The sequence below is a fragment of the Dendrobates tinctorius genome, unplaced genomic scaffold (assembly GCF_039654945.1).
Source record: "Dendrobates tinctorius isolate UK_male_01 unplaced genomic scaffold, ASM3965494v1 ptg000075l, whole genome shotgun sequence".
NCBI lineage: Eukaryota > Metazoa > Chordata > Amphibia > Anura > Dendrobatidae > Dendrobates > Dendrobates tinctorius.
The window spans coordinates 33,505,270-33,528,253 of NW_027361743.1; the positions used below are offsets into that span (position 1 = coordinate 33,505,270).

The window sequence follows — 22,984 nt, forward strand, 5'->3', positions numbered from 1 at the left end:
GCGATCAAGCAGAAACAACGAGAACGCTGCAGAGCAGACATTTCTTATGCCGTGTGTCCAGTTTCTGAACCTCAAACTGCCAGAAACGCTCAGTCCTCGCTCAGCTTTAAAGTGGCTTTACATAATTCTATCATGTACTTAGTGCAAGCTGCCAGACAAGTTTGTCTACATGTACATATCTGCATTTTGCAGTGGAAATGGTAGATTTTGGCTACACTCCTTCTTTGCACATTTTTAAGAATGGCCAAGCAATTGTGTTCAAACAGAATGAGCCTCTGCTAGTCTGCAACAAAGAGCTGGACACAAGTTACTGAAAAGTCTAGCTTAGCGGGGCCTAGTCCAACCCAAATGGGACTGTCTGATGTCCTTCAGGACAGTTTACTTATCCCAAGACCTGTCCATGGGGACATCAATGAACCTAGGAATAAATGCACAGCAGCTTGGCTTCTTGGCCCAGCATCACCACTTCCTTGTCTGTTAAACTAGGATTCTTCAGGGGCTAATGAGCGCTGCTTTACAAAGTGCTGGAGCAAGGCTGTACGGCAGTGATGGCAGCTTGGGAGTGACAAGACCAAACCGTTTCCTTTAAACCTTTTCTTGCATCCTCAGATTGCAGCGAGCAAATGTAATCAGCACTGGCCTCAACTTCTTATGCAAGGTGTGTCATCCTGAGAGTATCCAAACCCACCAGAAAGGCTTCAGTAGAGTCATGCCATGGAAAAGGAAACCATTCCCCTAGTCACAGAGACGATACATTAGGAATTTCATACCAGTCAGGTCCAGGACCTTCTTTCCACCCGTCTATTTTGAGTCCAGCTGGCACATAGCGAGGCAGTAGAGTTAGGGACCATCCTGATGGGGTGCACCCTGTCGAGGATTTTACGCTTCTTTGAACAAACGACTGTCAACCAAGTCCCCGATGTTTTCTGCATGGACTTCTGCTATTTGTTTATGCCCTGCAGGGTATCTATTCATTGTTTTAATTCTCCCACATGCTTTATGCATCCATTAGCCCTCTGTGTCTGTACTGTTACACACTTAACATTATGGCTGGTCCATACAATCAGAGCAACTGTTACCACCCACCTTTCGTGTCTCCCTCTTTCCTCATAGACTGTAAGCTTGCGAGCAGGGCCCTCACTCCTCTTGGTATTTGTTATAATCTCCTGTATGTGATTATTGTTATGCTGTAATGTCTATTGTCTGTACAAATCCCCTCTGAAATGTAAAGTGCTGCGGAATATGTCGGCGCTATAAAAATAACATTTATTATTATTATTTATTATTATAGGTTTTGTCCATTAAAGGCCACAATGTAAGCGCGCACCTACACAATACACTTATACCAACAGGTGTGATGGCCCGTTTTTCGATTCTGCCTTAATTTCTTGTACTTGGCACGATTTGGGGACGGGCCATTTTTCTTGCTTATTTAGCCCTGCTCTGCCCCATCCATTAGGAGGCGAGTTACTGGAGGTAGGGACCATCCTGATGGGGTACACCTTAATGCGGGAGATTGACTTTTATGCTCTTGTGGGCAAAATAGTGTTAACCAAGTACGTCATGCTGTTTACATGTACTATTACCATTTATTTCCTGCAGGGTACCTGACTGTTTTCATTCTTGGTTTGAATACTTTGGGAACTGAGGCCACAGAATTTTGCCTACAGGACTGTACAAACTAAGCTGGGAACAAGGGGATTTGGATGTTTCGCCCCCAGCAGTTCGCCCCCGGGTACATTTCATCCCCAGCATTTGGCCCCCAGGAGGTTTCTCCCCAGCATTTGGCCCCCAGGAGGTTTCTCCCCCGCACATTTCGCCCCCAGCAGTTCGCCCCCGGGTACATTTCATCCCCAGCAGTTCGCCCCCGGGTACATTTCATCCCCAGCATTTGGCCCCCAGGAGGTTTCTCCCCAGCATTTCGCCCCCGCACATTTCGCCCCCAGATGTTTCACCCCCAGCAGTTCGCCCCCGGATGTTTCACCCCCAGCAGTTCGCCCCCGGATGTTTCACCCCCAGCAGTTCGCCCCCGGATGTTTCACCCCTGGATTTTTCGCCCCCAGCAGTTCTCCCCCCGATTTCTCCCCCAGCAGTTCGCCCTCGGATTTTTCACCCCCGAATGTTTCACTCCCAGCAGTTCTCCCCCCGATGTTTCGCGCCTGGATTTTTCACCCCCAGCAGTTTGCCCCCCGGATATTTCACCTACAGCATTTTGTCCCTGGAAGTGTCACCATCTGATGTATTGCCCCTAGCATTTTGACCCCAGATGTTTCACCCTCAGCTTTTGGGGTCAACATACAGGGAACAAAACATCTAGGGCTGAACATACCTGGGGGTAAAATATACAGGACCCCAATTGCTGGGGACTCTTGTGGCTGCCTTTTCAGCAGCTCTATTGGATGGCCTTAAAGGAGTATTATTACCCTAGAACACAAAAAAACTGACACTTACCTGTCACAGCTGCAGCTCTTGGGTCCCGGAGTGCAGTCTAGCGGTTCCCCATGACGTCTTCTCCTGCTTCTGGCTGTCTTTTCATCTTGCCTGGATCACTGATCCATGAAGCATGAAGAATGCCGCGGCAGGGAGGCCGAATGTCTCCTGGCCGCTCACTGACATGACGTCACTCCTGCCCCATTCATCAGTCAATCCAGGGGGCAGGATGCCTCTCCTGTCACCAAAACACTGCTGCACATGCGTAGTGCCGTGATGAGATCAAGCAGAAGAGGACGCTGGGAAGAAGGAGAGGACTCGTGGTGGCCTCCGGATCCAGCATGGCGATCGCCAGCCACACAGTCAGGAGAAGATCAGGCAAAGATGAGCAGAAGACCTCTAGGTAAGTACCAGAAGGGGAAGATCGGCAGCATGCTTACCACAACATGATTGTGGGTCGCCCTCCCAGGGCTGTGGGGTACTCGATACCGGGCCCGATGAGCTTCAATGGGAGATGTCACGGCAGCTGGGACCCGGCCCGTGGCCCTGGGTGCCCATTGTAAAAGGGAGTTGTTGCAGTGTGAAAGTTTATAAGTGATTCGTGACGCCACCTGTGGTGTTCGACAATAGAGATGTAAGCCGACGCTGCAGACAGATCCTCTGGGACAGTGTAGTGCAGCAATGATGCTATAGCCCTCCACAGGCAGGGTTGTAGTCCCAGGGCAGAGTAGGTGAAGTGACACGTAGATGGTGTAGTGTCGGGCGCAAGGGCTGTAGCAGTGCTGGACAGGTTGGCACAGGAATAAGTGGAGGACACCAGGGCATGTAGTTCCAAAGCTTTACTCACAGTATGTTGCTGTTGTGCCCCCAAGTCTGGTGTGGGAATAAAGTGGTCACTACTTCTATTCCTTCGGTGTCTGCTGCAGGACCATTAGTATCCGTACAACCTCGGGGACCGGACCCTGGCCTTGCGCTGTGAACTTGGGAAAGGCTCTCTTCCAACCCGCCCCTCAGTTCCTTTATTCTCCCTACGCTCCGTGCCAATCCCACCCTCCAACGGAGAATCAAGCTTCCCCTCTGTCTTTCCTGTGCCAGCAGACCCAGATCACCGCTGCCCATTGCAGCACCTCCCCCTCCCATCCCCCTCCCGGGGACCCCCTCTGTCTCACTCGCTGTCCTTCTACATCCTCACTCACTGACTGAATGAATGACTGACTGACTTGAACTCAACTCTTCCCGCTCTTATGTGGACTAAACTCCATCCACCTCCCAGCACGTTTCGTGTTCCAAGCATGGAGCCACCAAAGGGTGCTATGCTACACTCCAAGCAGGGAGCCGCCGAAGGTGCTTTGCTACACTACTTTGTGGTGTGGGGTGCAGGTGTTGGAGTGTGGTCAGGTGTCTCCACCTTACCTGGATAGTGGGGCACCACACCTCAGGAGGAGGTGCAGTACTTCTGTGGCGACTGAACCCTCAGGGGCGCTACAATTGCTGAAAGCATGCTGCCTTATTTTGCTGTTCGGCATGAGAATACAGAGCATCAGAGGGTCTCCAGATTAGTTAAACAGAAATATATACACAACATTATAATATTGGTTATCATCAAGAAGCACCGTGCCTAAACGGAAACACTCCACAGACAGTAAACCGTGCTCACCACACTCGTGAAGGGGGGGGAATAAGCGGGTGCTGTCATGGGTTCCGAGAAACACCGTTATCGGTGAGTAACTAAGCTATTCTCTCTCACCCATGACAGCACCACGGAGAGAATTACAGAGATTGGTAGCTTAGGGAGGGACCCCCGCCTGAAGGACCCTCTGATGCTCTTTAACCAACTGAAGGCGGAGGGGAGGTACCGCCCTTTTTATCTGTAGGTTCCTGTCCAGGATGGGCGGATCCCCTCTCTCCGTGGTGCTGTCATGGGTGACAGAGAAATATTAAGCTTACCAGAGTCATGCAGAAGGAACTGCTGCTGGATACCATCAATATTGATCTCCTGGAAGTTCTGGGGAATAACAAGTTGATCAAGGGTTTGGGGCAACCTTGGAATATTGCCTAGTTGCCTTGATAATCGTATTGTTCTCTTCAGTGATGCTTTCTTTGGGAGAAGAGCTACAACATTAGAATGGGCTCCTGAAATGACTTCTGTGAGAATCTGTGGTGGTGTCTCCTGTGTTGTCCTTGCCCTGGTGACCACCTCATTGACAAGTCGGATTGCTTCAGGTCTTGCTGCTTGTGCTGCGTAGTTGTGGGGATTGGTTACTTTCACCACTTCACCAGATACTTCATTGGTCCAAAGACGTCCCTTGCAAGTCGACCGTTTTTCACACAACCAGATGGAATGGACATCGTCAGCCGTTCGTTTGGAAAATACGTAAATGTGATTCTCGTAGACCGACTTCTTCCCACGTTTGGATAGAACTGAATTCATACTTGTAGAAAGTGAATTGCTGTGGAAGCTGACTGAAGTTTTGTGCTAGTACACCTCTCTCTGTAGATTTTAGACACTGCTATATTCTGATGTAAAGATGGAATAAGAGCTAGTCTAATGTAACTTGCAGCACACCTGACATGACAATTGTTACATCTGCAATGGAACTTGCAAAAAAGCAGATCAGTGCTGGGTCAGGTAAAAAGTTCACAAAATGTTGAGTTTAGAGTGGTTTACATTCCCCACCTAAATCAGGCCTCATTCACACTACATTTTTTTAATCCGTCTATTTTTTTCGTGGTATGTTTTTGTAACACAAAAATGTTTTAGAAACGTTTTGGAAAATGTCTTGTTAAAATTGCGGGCAAAATGCAATCAGTTGTGAGGTTTACAGATGGAAACAGTTGATTTAAAATGTCACTCTGTACAGTACTTTTGTGACATGTGGATTGATGACGGACGGGAATTCATGAACCACAAGGACAAACTGACGAAACATCCAAACACAAAATTCTGGGGGCAAAACAGGGTGCACACATCCTGGGGCAAACTACCGGGGGTGAACTGCTGGGGGCGAAACATCTGGGGGCGAAACATCCGGGGCCGAACTGCACCTGGGGGCGAAAGGATAGGGGCGAAATGTACCTGGGGGCGAAATGATAGGGGCGAAATGTACCTGGGCGAAACTTCCTAAAACCGGGAACAAGGCATGACCCCCAAAAAATAAAGATGTCATGGGGTGTAATGGGACCATAAAAATGACAAGGAATAATATCATGTGTTCCATGAGAGCATTATAATTGATCAGTGACTTCCCCGAGGCGCACTTACCCATTGGCCAGTTGTCATACACATGTTTGGCGATGTCTGCTGCCGAATCATTTGGCGAAAAGAGAAATTCTTTTGTCTTGCCGCTTACCAAGATAAGACGTAAATTAATCTGTAAAAGAAATTGGAGAAAAAAACACAAAAAAGAGTTTAGTGATTTACCCCATAATACCAAATTGTTAATAAAAGCCACAAAGTATCGTCGTTGACACGTATCTTACTTCTCTGAGATATTCGCATTCATATTCTGTTGAATATTTACTTGGATGCCTCCATATCGAGAACAGTGGTGGCAATGCACACAAGGCTCACTCCATACACTTCTATGGGACTTGGAAAGCAAGCGCTGCACTTTTCAGAAGGTCCCATAGAAATTAATAGAGAGCTGCGCAGGTACCACAACAGCTAAAAAAAAAAAAAAAAAAGAAAAAAAAAAAAGACTTCCTTCATTCAAGACAGATGTAGCGTCTGGTGATAAGCGAATGCGCTCGGATTGCAATTGTGGGGATTGTGTAACAAACAGGCAATCCTCAGGTGTTGAGACTCGGACATAATATACGAGCACGTCCAGACGCTCGGATAAGATGTTATCCAAGCACGGCCGCTCATCACCAGGCCGTCCGCCACACATATAGGATATATTTTCCAGGGGGGGGAGAAACCTTTAACACTGCCTCACAGTATAACCGGTGTGCCAGTCCCCATCACCTACTACGGAGTGCGCATCACATTCATCATCAACGGAACACAAAAAAGAGTGAGAAATAAAACGATGAGGCTCTGAGCTTTTTCCCATGCACACGCTGAAAAAAAAAAAAAAAAAAAAAAGTGATGTCAGGTCTTCATTAAAGGGGCTGGCCAATTTAAAGTTGTATGTGGCCAAAGGTTCGCACACTTCTAAAATACGCTCAGCTCTTACTCGCCCTCTCAGGCGCTGCTTCAATCTTTTTGATGGGCTGCAGCGGTGGTGTGCGCAGTAGATGTGACATCACCGCTGCAGTCCATCAAAGCAGCGATTGTTATTATAACTTCTGCATCCACAGGGCCTCATAACATTTTAAACATTTTATGATATTTAAGCAGTGCAGAAAAACCGTCCATGCTGAAAGCATTAAACAGGTACCCATAACCCATAAGTAGGGACATCTCATATGTAAGCCCCTCAGATTTATCACCTGAATGCCCCCCAGCATCTTGTGTGATAAATATTCTGACGTTTTCCAGAGGCTTTTCATGAGATTTAGCCATTGAGATACAGCAAGAATAGCAGTAACAGACAGTACACGGATTTCTCTGCGCTGAACACGGTTAGGCCCCGTAGAATCAACATTTGTGATCATTCTAATAACCGAGTAGGTTTAACAAAAAATAAACTGGAAAGTGAAACAAAGATGAGCTGTTTTTCTAGGTAACAAACCCATTTTTTTTTTTTTTTTCATCTGTTCCTGGACAATCCCTTTAAAGACCACAGGAAAGGAGGACATTCAATTTTGCAGTAATTCATTGGAGTTAATGCCAGCACAAATTTCATATTATTTGGACATCAAGACATTTGGTGGTGCTCAACCAAATATAGATAGCTCCGATTATACAGAGTCTCTACAGAAGACAAAAGTTTGGAGGCACTCACTGGTCAAAAAAAATAATCCTTAATTTTATAAAAGTAAGGCTACTTTCACACTAGCGTTTTTTTTTGCTGCGCGTTTTTTGCGCACACAAACGCATGAAAAAAACGCATCAAGCGTTTGTGTGCGTTTTTTGCGGGTTTTGGTGCGCTTTTTTTTTTTTTTTTTTTTTTTTTAAAAAAAGCACGCTTTTTTTGGGCATATGTGGGCATTACAATGCGCACCCATAGACTTTAATGGGTGTTTTGCTGTAAAAAAAAACGCATTGCGTGCGCATGCGTTTTTTGGGGGCAAGTCGGACGCACAAAAAATGCAACAGGATGCATTTTGTGCGCCCGAGCGCATTACAAAAAAATGCATGCGCATACAAACGCATGTGTATGCGCACCCATGTTAGGCTATGGGCCCACGTAGCGTTTTAAAACGCACACTAAAAACCGGCTCCTTCCCAGAAATTGCGTGTTTTTTTCCGTGCGATTTCACCGCGATTTTCTCAAGCACTTTCCAAGCGATTTGAAGCATCGCTTGGAAAGTGATTGACAGGTTGGTCACACTCGTCAAACAGTGTTTGACAAGTGTGAGCAGCTTTTAACTATTGAGGCCGCCTATGCGGCCTCAATAGTAAAAGATAAAATGTTAAAAATGATAAAAAAATAAAAAATCGGGGTATATTTACCTTCTGATGTCCCGTGCTGCCATCTCGGGCCTCAGCGTTCCCAGTAATGCCTTGCGAGACCTGTGATCTCGCGAGACTACGTCATCACAGGACCTTGCTGCAAGGCATTACTGGGAACGCTTAGGCCGGGAAAGCAGCGTGGGACGTCGGAAGGTAAATATACCCCGATTTTTTATATTTTATTCTTTTTTTTACAGGGGTATGGTACCCAGGGCCTGGAGGACAGTCTCCTCCACACCGTGGGTACCAACCGCACATGAGACGCTTAACTTCCCGCATGGTGGGCATAGCCACATGCGGGAAGTAAGCGATTCTCATGCATTCCTATGGGTGCGGAATCGCGGCAATTCTTTGCGATTCCGCACAAAAGAATGATCACGCTGCGATTTTTTCTGCGATGCGTTTCCGCCGCGGAAAAAAGCGCAGCATTAGCACAGCATGTGCGGAATGCCATAGGAATGCATGGGGGGGCGTTCTGTACACGATTTTTAAACGTTTTCGCTGCGTTTTCGTGCCGAAAATCGCGGCAAAAACGCTTAAAAAAAATCGCATCGTGGGCACATAGCCTTAAAGTATAGGGAAAAAACACATGCCTTATTTTGCGCTAAAAAAGAGCACAAAAAAACGCAAGTGTGAAACCAGTCTTAGAGAAAAAAAAAACAGCGTGGAGAACATGCGTACATCTGGATAACAGCCGTTTCGCACCAGCCAGGCGCTTCTTCCTGGTCCCTGCATCTACCTGGTGTCCAGTTGTATCCATGTGCTCCATGCATTTGGCTTGTGAAGATAATTCATTTTCGTGGTATTGCAGCTGGTGCCAAGGCCACCTCCTTACATAAAGATGACACTAGAGAGATGGTCACGGTGACTTCCTTCAGAAGGCATAATGAGAAACTGAACTCTTCAGGTGCCAAGCCCAATTATCCAACATTGTTAGAGGAGCACACCGGTGATTTCATTTTCCTATCTATTCGCAAATGGTAAAATAGTAATGTGTATGCAGAAAGCGTATTGCAATATTCACCGGTCGCTGCCTTCTGCTCCGGTGACACGTGGCCGGATTTGTGACTAGCTGAATCATTCAGTGGCCTACACATGACTTTCTTTGCTACTGTTAAGCATTTAGAGATTTGCTTTAAAGTAGTCAAATTAATCCAAGAAAAGAATAGACTGGATAATCTCACTGTCTGTGAACTGAGAAGAGGACACTGTGCAAGAAGAGGGAGGAGGTGAGCTGTGACCATCACATACATTTTGAAAGGTTGATCATGGTGTTATCTGTATTTAGGCGACATCTTCATTGTAAATGTTGCCTGTGATAATACCGAGATAAATGAGAAGGGATCTGTACAATAAAGGATGCCTCAGTTCAACATCAGCCTCAGAGAGCGGCTAACACAAAGATTGCAAGATTTTAAGATATATATATATATATATATATATATATATATATATATATATATATATATATATATAGTGATGACACAAACAAAAAAGTCATCAAAAATTCTTAATGGCGATGGATAGCCTTGACATGTAAAGAAAAATTTTCTCTTGTGGGAGTGTCTCACAGTAATATAGGCTGGATGTAAGCTCTGTGGGAGGTGCCAGCACAGCTGCTATCCTGCACTTATTTCCCCGTCCGATCCTTTCATTTTCTATTACCATATTTCTCGGCCCTCCATGAGATTCTAGATACTGTCAGAGGCAGGAGCTCTTACATTTATCTATTTTACAGAGCACTTGGCTAGATAAAAAAAACTAGCAAACACAATGCAGCAGTAAAATGGAAGAAAAAAAAACAACAAAATAACGAGGGCCATTTGTAAAGTTGCTTAACTTTGCCTTTAGGAAGCAAATTAACAAATAAAATTCTGCATTGCCTTTAACCTTGGATACCATGAGCGAGATGGGGACATGTATACAAAATAGGTCTATAAAAAAACAAAACACACCCTGTGATTTCACAACACATGGTCCTTATTTATGGAGGTGTAGTCAAATGCAACCACGTTCAGTTAAGGCTATAAATATTTAACATGTACATTTCCTCCTGATTAATCTCTGAAAGACAAAACGCATATTATTTATAAGCTCCCACCCCCCCAGCGGCCAACAAAGACAGCGGCCTGATGGAATGGTCTCAGTAATAACCCAAGGATCTGAGCACTAATCTGACAGGCAACAGGAGATGTCAGCTGTGATTACAGATCAAAGACTGCTGACCTGGGTTACCACTAAAATAGGAAACCAAAGGTGAAACGCATTCCTCCCCAAAGAGGCAAAGCTACGCTCATCCATCACTCCCCCTTCATTAGTGTGGAGCTCCTGAAGATCACATCGAACACTGCACAGCAGCTCCGCACCACAGTCAACAACTAATTAAAGTAAAAGCCAAAAGCACGATCGGCTCTCTCATTATTACACAAACATATCGCTAAAGTCACACTAAGGAGCCATCAATTACAGTCAAACTCTTTAGGATTGAAGAGTTCCTATATTTTCAAATGAGTCTTCAAAACAAGTAGTCCTCTGTGTCCATGAGGAGCAGCATGATTTCTGGCATTACATTCATTATACCCTGCAATTATCGCCAGATGTACCCTTGGCAGGCTCTCTCTCCAATTTTCAGTTGTCCCTTAGCTAGTAGGTGGAGACCAGCAGCCATGTAATCTCCCACACACTTCTCACAAAGAAGAGGCCCTGCTTCCCTATAGTTATAGTATACCCCTGAGCTAGTGGGTGGTATAAAACTGCAATGACATCTTCCATACATTCAACTCAGAAGAGGAGATCCTGCTTCCCTATCTTTACAGTATACCCCTGAGCTAGTGGGTGGTGATTCACTGCTAGGACATCTTCCATATACTCCACTCGGAGCAAAGAAATTCTGCTCCCCTATTTTTAGAGTGCACCCCTGAGCTAGTGGGTGGGGACTAGTAAGGGGATATCCTAGTACTGTGCTCGCAAAGAAGGGGGGATCTTGCTCTCCTATCCTTACAGTACACCCTTCAAAGGCAGGAGCCGCATGGAGCAAGAATGTTCTTTTATCTCAGTGTTGCATTGACATAACAGAAGTCTCAGCATAGTCTGCGCCCATCTCACTTTGCTCCTCCATTTACCAACCCTTCATAAGACTGCAACAGGCATTACGTAACCAGATCGCTCAGAGAGCCAACATTCTGTAGCATCTAACAAGACTGTTTTGCTGTTTTTCAGAGTGAATGATGAGTACAGGAGGCACGGTGAGAAATGTCTCACAAGTGGAGAAATATTCATCTCTGAAAAGGTGTATTACAAATTTATGTTTAACATTGTTCTAAAGCCGTGACCATTTAGGGTAGAAATTAAAATACCATTGCCTATCTTTACGGTATACCCCTGAGCTAGTGGGTGGCTTTACCTTCCTTACACTTCACTCACCAAAAAAAAAAAAAAAAAACAGATCCAAAGATCCAGTAAATCCCTGAGCTAGTGGGGGGACCAGACTGCACTCAGAGAAGGGTAGAGCCTGCTTTCTTTTCTTGTTCGTAAACCCTCAAAGATAGCAGCCACACAGATCAGGAATTAATTCCGCACTAGGAGATAGCAGTACACTAATTAGTAGTAGCAGCATAGAGCGTGTCCAAGCCTCTCACTGCTCCTTTTATCCATAGACTACTATGGGCAGCATGTAACTCGATCACCAGATTGCTCAGTGAGGCAGCATTCTGTACAATCTCTCAAGACAATAGCCAGAGGCACAAAGAGATGTCTCATAAGAGCAGAAAAACACATCTCTAAATTGATTATAAAAGTCCTTTATGCAAGGAACATCAGTGACCATTAATGTAGAAATGAACATAACATTGCCCTGTACAGGGACTAATACAGCTGCCTCCAGGTCTATGTTATTAGTACCACTATCAGAGTCATCATACGCAGATTCCTGGGAAATCCTTTATAGAAAGTATCGTCCCAAGGAGAGAGCAGCAAGTCTACAGCCTTACATGGGAAAAGGCGGCCGAACCGGATTCCTCTAAAACGGCAATCTACGGGGCTCCATTGGTTTGAAGAAGCGTCTGGGGATAATTGTACGAGGTTCCTAAAGAGCAACCAATCAAGGAAGGAAATGGTTAAAGCAGCTGATGCTATTCACAGACACATGGCAATGATCAGCTATTTGTTTCGGGCTCGCTTTGGATCAGGTTGTGAAAAGCCCTCTGATGTCGACATGCGGCAGAAATCGTCGCCATGGAAACTATTATCTCTCCGAGCCGATCTTGAATGATGTACGGATCTTTTCAGGTTTTTAAATCAGGGAAAATTCCTTTGCTAATGCAGTTATGTGTTGCGGGTTCAGGAGATTTTAGAGAAGATTCTGCATGTTTGGTGGTAAACAGATATTCTATCAGACAGACAAAAAAAATAACCAGGGGATAAGCAAGAAGAAAGAGCTGGAGGAAGAGAAGTTGTGGCGAGCGGCCATCACTTTGTGCGTACTATTAATTAAAAAAAATAAAATCGAATACATACAAAATACTCAAGAGTCCCCATCTATTGGCTATAGGCCAGCAGGACAGGGCGTAGGAGGCAAAGCTGCGCTCTGGCTGGTTACAGATAAAGAACTGGGTTTTCCTCTTCTTTTTGGCTTGGCTTGCACCAACGTATGCAGTAAAGGTGGCCCTGGCCAGTACATACGTCTCCTGGACCTTCTATATGACATGGCGGCCTGCTGAATGGCCGGGGATCACATATGATGGACAGAACAGACGTACCCATTTATATCGGGCACCTAGGGGTTAACTGGATCATAAAGGATACACAGCAGTACCGAAGGCTCGCACACCAGCCATGCACCAAGGTGGGGCTCTATCATGTTAGGTGGCCAGATGATGGTCACGCATCACTCCCTCCCACTGCCCCTGCTTCTATCGTGATCCCCCATACACTACAGGGTACGCAGAGCTGTACACACAGCAGACCTATGCAACGCCGGGGGGGACATGGCAGGAAAAACAAACATCCGTACAGCTTCAGAACGGGAATTTGATGCAAACTATTTATCTGCCTGGATTTATTTTTGCAGGAATGTGGGATATGTTGCAGGCTAAGAAGGTCACACTTAAAAGGGGCTGTTTACAAAACTAGTTTCATAAACATTATTAGAGAGTTGCAAAGTCATTTCTTTGTCCAACCTCTAAGCATGCCGTCATACATCCAGTACTTAGAAAAACCATCCCTTGACCAAAACTGTGCCGCTGTCTATAGACCTGTCTCTAATCTTCCCTTCATCTCTAAACTCCTGGAACGCCTGGTCCACTCCCGTCTTATCCTCTCTTTGATAACTCTCTTCTCGACCCTTTCCAATCCGGTTTCCACTCTTTACACTCTACTGAAACTGTCCTCACTACAGTCTCTAATGATCTGCTAACAGCTAAATCAAATGGTCACTACTCCATGCTAAGGCCTGTTTCACACTTCTGTTTTTGACCATCAGTCAAAATCCGCCGTTTTGCAAAAAAAACACGGATCTCTCTCGGGCTGCGGTTCCTTTAAAATTCTTCATTCATCGGATCCGTCAAAAAAACGGCATCCGTTCACATCAGTTAGCAACGGATCCGCTTTCCGCCATTTTGGTGGATTTTAACTGACAAAAAAACTGAATTGTGAAACAGGCCTTATTCTCCTGGATCTCTCTGCAGCATTCCACACTGTGGATCATCAGCTCCTCCTCACTATGCTCCGCTCCATCAGCCTCAAGGACACCGTTCTCTCCTGGTTCTCCTCCTATCTCTCTGACCGCTCATTTACTGTATCTTTTGCTGGTTCCTCCTCCTCTCATCTTCCCCTTACTGTTGGGGTTCCTCAAGGATCAGTCCTAGGCCCCCTCCTTTTCTCCTTGTACACTGCCCCCATTGGACAAACAATCAGTAGATTTGGTTTCCAGTACCATCTCTATGCTGATGACACCCAATTATACGCTTCTTCTCCTGACATCACGCCAGCCTTTCTAGAAAACACCGGCAATTGTCTAAACGCTGTGTCTAACATCATGTCCTCACTATATCTGAAACTGAACCTGTCAAAGGCTGAACTCCTCGTGTTTCCTCCCGCTACTAATGTACCTATACCCGACATTGCCATTTCTGTGTGTGGTTCCACTATTACTCCCCAGCAACATGCTCGCTGTCTTGGGGTCATATTTGACTCTGAGCTTTCATTCGCCCCCCACATCCGATCACTGGCTCGCTCTTGTTATCTGCACCTCAAAAACATTTCTAGAATTCGACCTTTTCTTACTTTTGACTCCGCACAAACGTACTGTTTCTCTTATTCATTCTCGTCTCGACTATTTTAACTCTCTTCTAATCAGTCTCCCTCTTACCAAACTCTCCCCCCTCCAATCTGTCTTGAATGCTGCTGCCAGGATCGTATTCCTCGCCAATCGTTACACCGATGCCTCTACCTTGTGCCAGTCATTACACTGGCTACCCATCCACTCCAGAATTCAGTATAAACTTATTACCCTCACCCACAAAGCTCTTCATGGCTCAGCGCCACCCTACATCTCCCTTGTTTCAGTATATCATCCTACCCGCGCCCTCCGTTCTGCTGATGACCTGAAGTTAGCATCCTCAATAATCAGAACCTCCCGTCTCCAAGACTTTACTCGTGCTGCGCCAATTCTTTGGAATGCACTTCCCAGGTCAATACGATTAGTCCCCAATCCCCACAATTTTAAGCGTGCCCTGAAAACTCATTTATTCAGACTGGCCTATCGCCTCAACACATTAACCTAATCTATCCCTATGTGGCACAGCCAAAAGTTTTACCATAACCAGGTTCCCCGCATCATGTTCCCACATGCTTTATGCATCCATTAGCCCTCTGTGTCTGTACTGTTACACACTTAACATTATGGCTGGTCCATACAATCAGAGCAACTGTTACCACCCACCTTTCGTGTCTCCCTCTTTCCTCATAGACTGTAAGCTTGCGAGCAGGGCCCTCATTCCTCTTGGTATCTGTTATGATCTATGTGATTATTGTTATGCTGTAATGTCTATCGTCTGTACAAGTCCCCTCTGAAATGTAAAGTGCTGCGGAATATGTCGGCGCTATAGAAATAAAATGTATTATTTTACATACTCCTTTGAAGAAAAATGTTTACACACACAGATAAATATATAGATACTGATCCATCCATCGATCATCCATCCATCCATCCATCCTCCCATCCTCCATCCATATGCTCGAAGACCCCCACAAGCTTGTGCTCCGTGGCGGCCTGTGGGGGTCTTCATGTAGTGCTCTGATTAGGTATTCCTAATGCAGACTGCTGACAGGTCACTGATCCCTCACTGACCTGCCTCCTAGTGTACATAATATGTACATACTGAAGAAAAAAAACAAAAAAAAACACTCTTCTGCAGGCAGGCGCCAGGCGTGGCATCTGCGCCACTTATTGTACAGGCGCCATCTTGCAAGAGAAGAAAAAAAATGTCCTCCAAGATGGCGCCGCTGGTGCAATAAGCAGCTATCGGATCAGTTCTATACACACTGATGGCTACTACTGTGCAGGCGCGGTGGGCGCCATTTTCATTGATTTTTTTTTTTTTTTTTTTTTTTTACACTCAGGATCTCAACCACATTTATTAACACAATACACATGCGATAATGCTGCAGCGCAGGGACCACAGCTGGCACCTGCCTATAGAAGGTGTTTTTTTTCCAGTATGTACATATTATGTACACTAGGGGGCAGGTCAGTGAGGGATCGGTGACCTGTCAGCAGTCTGCATTATGAATACTTAATCAGAGCACCACATGAAGACCCCCACAGGGGCCGCCCCGGAGCATGAGCAGATCAGTAACTCAAAACTGAAAGAGATTAAACAACCACAAGACAGACAACCCTTTAAAGCCTTGATATCTGTGACCTGATGTCTAATTCCAATAAAATCCACATTTTTCTTAATAAGTAAATGAGCTGTTAAGATCTATGGGCCGGATGGATCTCCCTGAGAATCTGCCTCCAGGGCTTATTGTGAATGAATGACAGTCTGCTCTCCTGATCTACATGCCTCACACAGGGGATGCCCACTTTCATTTACAATAAGCCCTGGGGGCAGATTCTCAGGGAGATCCATGTCCGGCCCATAGATCTTAACAGCTCATTTTCATATAAGAAAAACAGATTTCCCTGGAATAAGACATCGGATCACAGATATACAGATATCATTTAATTCAACTTTCGATGACCTACATGCCCATATAGACGGCTTAGGAGGGTTGATCCTACTGACACATTCCCTTTAAAGAGGACCTGACACCAGGTCAAAAGTGGAGAGATATTGCCCTCATTTTCCCTAAATTTATGAAAAGCAAAAACCAGAATAGACAGGGGAGCAGACAGAAAAAATAAGGGTAACAACTGGCCACTTTTGACCTGGTGACAGGTCCTCTAACTCCAGTCAAACATCTTCGCCTATATTGTCATCAGAAATGAGGCTTTTCTACAGGGAGATGAGATCGGAGTAGTCAGAAGGACTGGTAGGCATGTCCTGCCTGACAACCCCAATACAAAGTCTATGGCTGCTAGGCATTATCACTAGAAACCAGACATGACGACTGGCCAGACAGGGGAGTAAGAATGGAAACCATTGGAGTGCAGTCATTCCCAATAAAGGCCGACTATGCCGATTTATCTACTGACCAATAGCGATAACATTTTTCTACCTTTCAGATAAATTTTAAAGGAGTGGTTGGTGACTACCCTAATGGAAGTTAGTAAAACTGACTAATAGATTTTATCGTGAATACTGACCCAAAGCCCCCGTCGCGGACCTCATCTCTTGGTTCTAGTTTCTATAAAGCAATGAACAATGCTCTATTCTTCATTTTCTCAGTCCCCAAGTTTACAAGCTAAAACGAATGATGGAAGATTAAGAACCTCGCTCCACTAATTCCTACGGCACTAGATAGTGCAAGTTATAACGTCTGCCCCCATAGATAGACTCCCTCTTAACTGCCTAATACCGTCACAAGTTCTTTCAGCAGGGGATTTTTCAAGCCGTACTGTTAATTATCTCGTTTCTCTACAAACTGATTTTAATTATGCTAAAATGGCTTAAATAATCGGAAACGGTCTAATAAAAGTCACTCTCACCCGACAGGTTTAATGAAAGGACTTCTGACAAGATCCTGATATTAAATTTGGAACAAGTGACATGTTTCTGTTCCCCTTGTAGTCCAGCTGTCAGACAGACTTCAGGAACATAGGAACACTGCAGAAGCTTGGCTCCTAATTAAAATGCTTCATGTCTCCAAGTATAGAAGTACAGCTGCACCACTCATCTAATCCACGGGTATGTGGACCACAAAGCCAGAGCTCAAAACCTCGCACCCTTTGGCTTCATTCACATGAGCAGGTTTGTGGCTTTCTTTTCTGCCACAAACTTGGCAAAACCACAGCAAAATACAAATGTATAGAGCACAGGTTGTCAACTTGTAGAATGTGATCTATTTCCTGAGCAAGATCCCAGCCATCTTCGTGCTGCAGAGAGGACATCAGCGATGCACTGGAGAAGATGCCACATCTGTGGCCAGGAGTGGAACTACCAACGGTTACTGGTATATTAAACTTGGGTGCATAAATCAGGATCTGACTTATTTTGGGGGTCCGGCCTAGGGGTGCATGCGAGCCTACGCGTCCGGCCTGGGGTGCATGCGAGCCTACGCGTCCGGCCTGGGGTGCATGCGAGCCTACGCGTCCGGCCTGGGGTGCATGCGAGCCTACGCGTCAGGCCTGGGGTGCATGCGAGCCTACGCGTCAGGCCTGGGGTGCATGCGAGCCTACGCGTCAGGCCTGGGGTGCATGCGAGCCTACGCGTCAGGCCTGGGGTGCATGCGAGCCTACGCGTCAGGCCTGGGGTGCATGCGAGCCTACGCGTCAGGCCTGGGGTGCATGCGAGCCTACGCGTCCGGCCTGGGGTGCATGCGAGCCTACGCGTCCGGCCTGGGGTGCATGCGAGCCTACGCGTCCGGCCTGGGGTGCATGCGAGCCTACGCGTCCGGCCTGGGGTGCATGCGAGCCTACGCGTCCGGCCTGGGGTGCATGCGAGCCTACGCGTCCGGCCTGGGGTGCATGCGAGCCTACGCGTCAGGCCTGGGGTGCATGCGAGCCTACGCGTCAGGCCTGGGGTGCATGCGAGCCTACGCGTCAGGCCTGGGGTGCATGCGAGCCTACGCGTCCGGCCTGGGGTGCATGCGAGCCTACGCGTCCGGCCTGGGGTGCATGCGAGCCTACGCGTCCGGCCTGGGGTGCATGCGAGCCTACGCGTCCGGCCTGGGGTGCATGCGAGTCTACGCGTCCGGCCTGGGGTGCATGCGAGTCTACGCGTCCGGCCTGGGGTGCATGCGAGTCTACGGGTCTTGGGTCTGCATGCATTTAAGGATATAAATTAGTTAATTGGTCTTGGATCTGAATGAGTTTATCTGTCTGGAGTCTGAGTTTACAGGTCTGGGGGATTGAAGTTCAAATTTTGGGTTCTGGTTTTCTTACTAAAAAAAAAAAATCTTGGTGTAAACATTTTTTTACTAACACCGTAAAAAGTTAAGATGATATCTTTGATGTTCACTTCGGATCTTCAGCCGACAGGCATTTACAAGTGCCGCTAATATGAAGTAAATGCCTATAGGTCAAAAGCACAAATACTAAACTACCCAATCCTTATATTAGATAATAGCAGCTCATGTAAGTTACTTTTTACATTTGAGGGGGTAAAAACAAAAAAGACAAGATCATTCGAAGACAAAAATGTGACCGCAGTAGGACTAGGACATGCTTTTGTTCTGCAAGTCATGGGATATAGTAAAAATTAGTTATTTTTACTAAACTTGTCTTCTACTTTGCTGCAAGGCAGGCCCGGATTGGCAATATAACCAACCGGGCATTTTCCCGCTGGGCCGCTGTCACGTGGGCCGCGGGCATCTGGCCGCTTGCCAGCTGCTGCGGCCACTGTTGCTCCTGCCGCCGGCCCTCTGCGGGCATGGCAGTGATAGTTTCAAGTTCCTCCCGCACTGCAGGGAGATAAACCGCCACGCCCCCCCACACACCCCATCGTCGCCGTAGCATGAGACCCCCCCCGCCGCCACTCACAGCGTCGCACTCGCTTGCCTGCTCGCTCTGTTCGCAGTCAAGGGGGGTCACATGATCAGGAGCCTTTGTCCAGACCCCGTTCATGTCACCCCTGACTCCGCCCCTCCTGTGACCTCATCACAGGTCCTGTGCGCTCAGCCTTGCCTCTACCGCCTGCAAGACTGCTTTGCTGTTGTCATGGTGCTGGTTGAGGTAAGTATGTGTGGGGTCAGGATTTACAGTGTGGATGTAGCGGAGCCGCGCGTGTACGAGGTGTACGGAGAGGAGCCGCGCGTGTACGAGGTGTACGGAGAGGAGCCGCGCGTGTACGAGGTGTACGGAGAGGAGCCGCGCGTGTACGAGGTGTACGGAGAGGAGCCGCGCGTGTACGAGGTGTACGGAGAGGAGCCGCGCGTGTACGGAGCGGAGCCGCGCGTGCACGGAGAGGAGCCGCGCGTGCACGGAGAGGAGCCGCGCGTGCACGGAGAGGAGCCGCGCGTGTACGAGGTGTACGGAGTGGAGCCGTGTGTGTGCGGAGTGGAGCCATATGTGTACGGGATGTACGGAGCGGAGCCAAGTGTGTACAAAGCATACAAAGCGGACTTTTCCCACGGACACAGGAGTACACGGCGGAGCCCCGAGGAGCATTTTAAAACACACACATGACGTTCCACCGGAAGTGACGTGCTGGAAGCTGACCGGAAATGAGATAATTTCTTGAGGAGATTGTGACGGAACCAGGAATGCTTCAGATCCATCACCGTGTCCTCCTCCGACAGCGCAGACAGCAGGATCGCCTTGGAATCGGGGATGCCGGCCATGTGAGCGGATCATGATAGGTCCTGCACCGGGAGGCTCAGGTGGGCACTACAATGGGAGGCGGGCTGCTATAGTATCTTTATCGAATCTTTCTTTCTTTCTCTCTCTGTTCTTTCTTCCCCTCTTTCTTTTTCTTTCCTCTCTTTCTCGCTGTTCTTTCTTTCTTTTCTTTACTTCTTTCTCTCTCTGTTCTTTCTCTGTCTCTCTGTTCTTTCTTTCTTTCCCCTCTTTCTTTCTCTCTGTTCTTTCTCTGTCTCTCACTGTTCTTTCTTTGTCTCTCACTGTTCTTTCTTTCTTTCCCCTTTCTTTCTCGCTCTCTGTTTTCTTTTTTCTCTGTCTCTGTTTTCTCTCTTCCTTAGTGCCAGTCAGTGTGCCCATAATGCCAGCCACTGTGCCCTCAGTACCAGTCAGTGTGATCAGCAGTGCTAAATGGGTGCGATTAGGTGTGGACATGGGTGTGACTAGTTGTGAAATGGATGTGGCCAAAATTTGCAGCGGCGCGCTGCGCGCGCCGCAGTCTTTGGCCATCTTTCCCTTCTACAAAAGTTGGGAGGTATGATAGGGGCGGCTATGACCAGGAGGTCTGGTTGCCCAATAGAGAGCAGTTCTGCCAGGAATTCTGTAATCATGCATACAAAAGGGGACAGAGCTTTGGGAGGAGTACTGTACCTAAAAGCAATAAATAGGACTGAGCTGAAATACTGGGCACAGCTGTGACTACATGTTATATAGTCGTGTTAATCTCCTCTCACTTCTTGTAAACTACAAGTGTACAAAGATATTATATAGTCACCATGTGACTAGTGGGCCTGTGTAACTTCAAATGCCAGGGCTGAATTTTAGTCCCAGTCCGGCCCTGCTGCAAGGTATGTATAATGCTTAACACTTGGTCTCGGCTCTGTGCCGTGTGCCTGGTGACGGTGGTTTGCCATTCACTCAATTGTTAACGGAAAAGTAAGGTGGAAGAATAAGAGTTAAACGAATTACAATGATAGATCAGTAAGATATAGCCACTGGTGATCCATCACTTGGACATTTTACCATTAGGCGCGGGCATACATCCACGCCTCTTCTTGATACCGACGCCCACACCCTTTAATTATCTTCATGCTGTCCTGGCAAATAGGGGGATTCACTGCTAGGAAGAAGCCCACCGACAAAGATGTAGTCAAGATCAGGTGTGTATTGCGACAGTTTCTTCAGTAATTACCCCAAAGACCTGATAATCTGGCATCTGTTTACGGGACATTATTCAGCATAATGTGGGATTTCACAAGATCCGAGGAGGAAATAACCGATGAAGAAATCCATCTGATTATAAAACAAAGTGCCAGGTGCATTTGCATCATTCAGATCACGATTATCTGCCATCTACCCCGTCCCAGCGATTCTGGATTAAATGAACAGGACACAAAACATCTCACTACAACTGACCGCAACGTTCATTTTATATTTCATTTATGAAACGATCTCCCAATGATCACAGGAGTAATGAACGGAAACAGAATTTATACGGCTGATCTCAGCCGTGGTAGGTCTCAGTCTGCCCGTCACTGACCCAATGCTGTGACAGGGCAGCACAAGCCTGGTGACAATCTGAAGGTGGTATAATTTAGGAATCGCCCCGATTATGGAGGCCAGCATGCCCACTGATCGGTACAAAGGGGCGCCCTCGGTTCTGCCCCAGTCAGGATTAGTTAGGCTTGTGCAATACCTCATCACCACCTTGCTGCATTTCCCCCATGTAAAGTATAAATTACAGACACTCACATCCAGCACTGCTCAGTGTTATGCCGCATGAGAGCTGCAGTCAATCAGTAGCCGGTAATCGGCTGCAACACTCACACTGCACTACGGTGAAACTCCATTAACTGAAGGAAGTGTGAGCTCAGCAGTCAACAAGCGGCTGCGTTTATGGAGCAACTCGTCCTGGCAGCGGAGCAGAGTAATGGGGGTGTTTTGGTCATCAGTGGGGTTTCTAGTAGTGTGACCAACACCAACTTAATTATCATCTATTAGAAAGGTGATCATTTATGCAGACAAAATATCGCTGGCTAATATGCAGTCATTTTCCTAAAACCATAGTTGAAAAGTTGCAGTGCAATCAAGAACCGTGTGAAGCAAGAGTCTTCATATTCATGAGCAGTGACTTCTTGCAGCTATCTGAAGCTAAATAACAGCCACCTTCTGATTACTACTTTGAGGAAGAATACTGTCAATCAGTGGTGGGTGGTGTCAGGCTGCAGCTCATAAATAATGAGGGGAGACAACTCCCCGACGCGCCACAACAGCAACTGCCCGACGCGCCACAACAGCAACTGCCCGACGCGCCACAACAGCAACTGCCCGACGCGCCACAACAGCAACTGCCCGACGCACCACAACAGCAACTGCCCGACGCACCACAACAGCAACTGCCCGACGCACCACAACAGCAACTGCCCGACGCACAACAACAGCAACTGCCCGACGCACAACAACACCAACTGCCCGACGCACAACAACACCAACTGCCCGACGCACAACAGCAACTCCCCGACGCACAAGTCCATTTGCGCTACAACTTTTCAATAAAAAAAAAAAAAAAAAATACATGTCACTAGAAGGAGGATATAGGTCACTACTTTATAGTGCTTCCCCCTAAAAAAGGCAGCAAAAATACGTTGACAGTTTCCCTTTAAGTGATGAAGGGTTAATAGGATGGAATCTGGAAGGGTGAAACTTTTTGGAATGCATAGTCAAGAAGCACAGGTTTCCGTGTACTTCTGTATATGCCAAAAAACTTTCAATACTTCCACTCCAAGTAAAGATCCCTCTCAGATCACCCTATTGGCCAAATATTGGAACTACGAGCCCAGTAGGCTCTCGCTTGTTACATAGTCTGGAATATAAAGCCTTGATTCCAGAAGTAAAAAGAGCGAGGCTTGGGCAGCTCATAATGTTTTGCAATCAAATTTGTGGCCATATTGATTTCCCTGGATTAGAGCGGCCTGACATTTACAATGTAAAGCCTAATAAGCAGCCCACACAGTGTTGTGTTAAATAGGGAAACA

At 46.8% G+C, this 22,984-nt stretch overlaps 1 protein-coding gene across 1 annotated transcript in view; it reads right to left on the reverse strand.

The window, feature by feature from the left end:
• The window catches only part of UBL3 (ubiquitin like 3), a 168,138-nt gene that overhangs the window by 41,009 nt on the left and 104,145 nt on the right, over positions 1-22,984 (reverse strand). Inside the window, exon 2 of the mRNA XM_073583163.1 lies at positions 5,693-5,801. Within this exon, the coding sequence (XP_073439264.1) occupies positions 5,693-5,801 (109 nt within the window). The remainder of the gene's footprint in view (positions 1-5,692; positions 5,802-22,984) is intronic.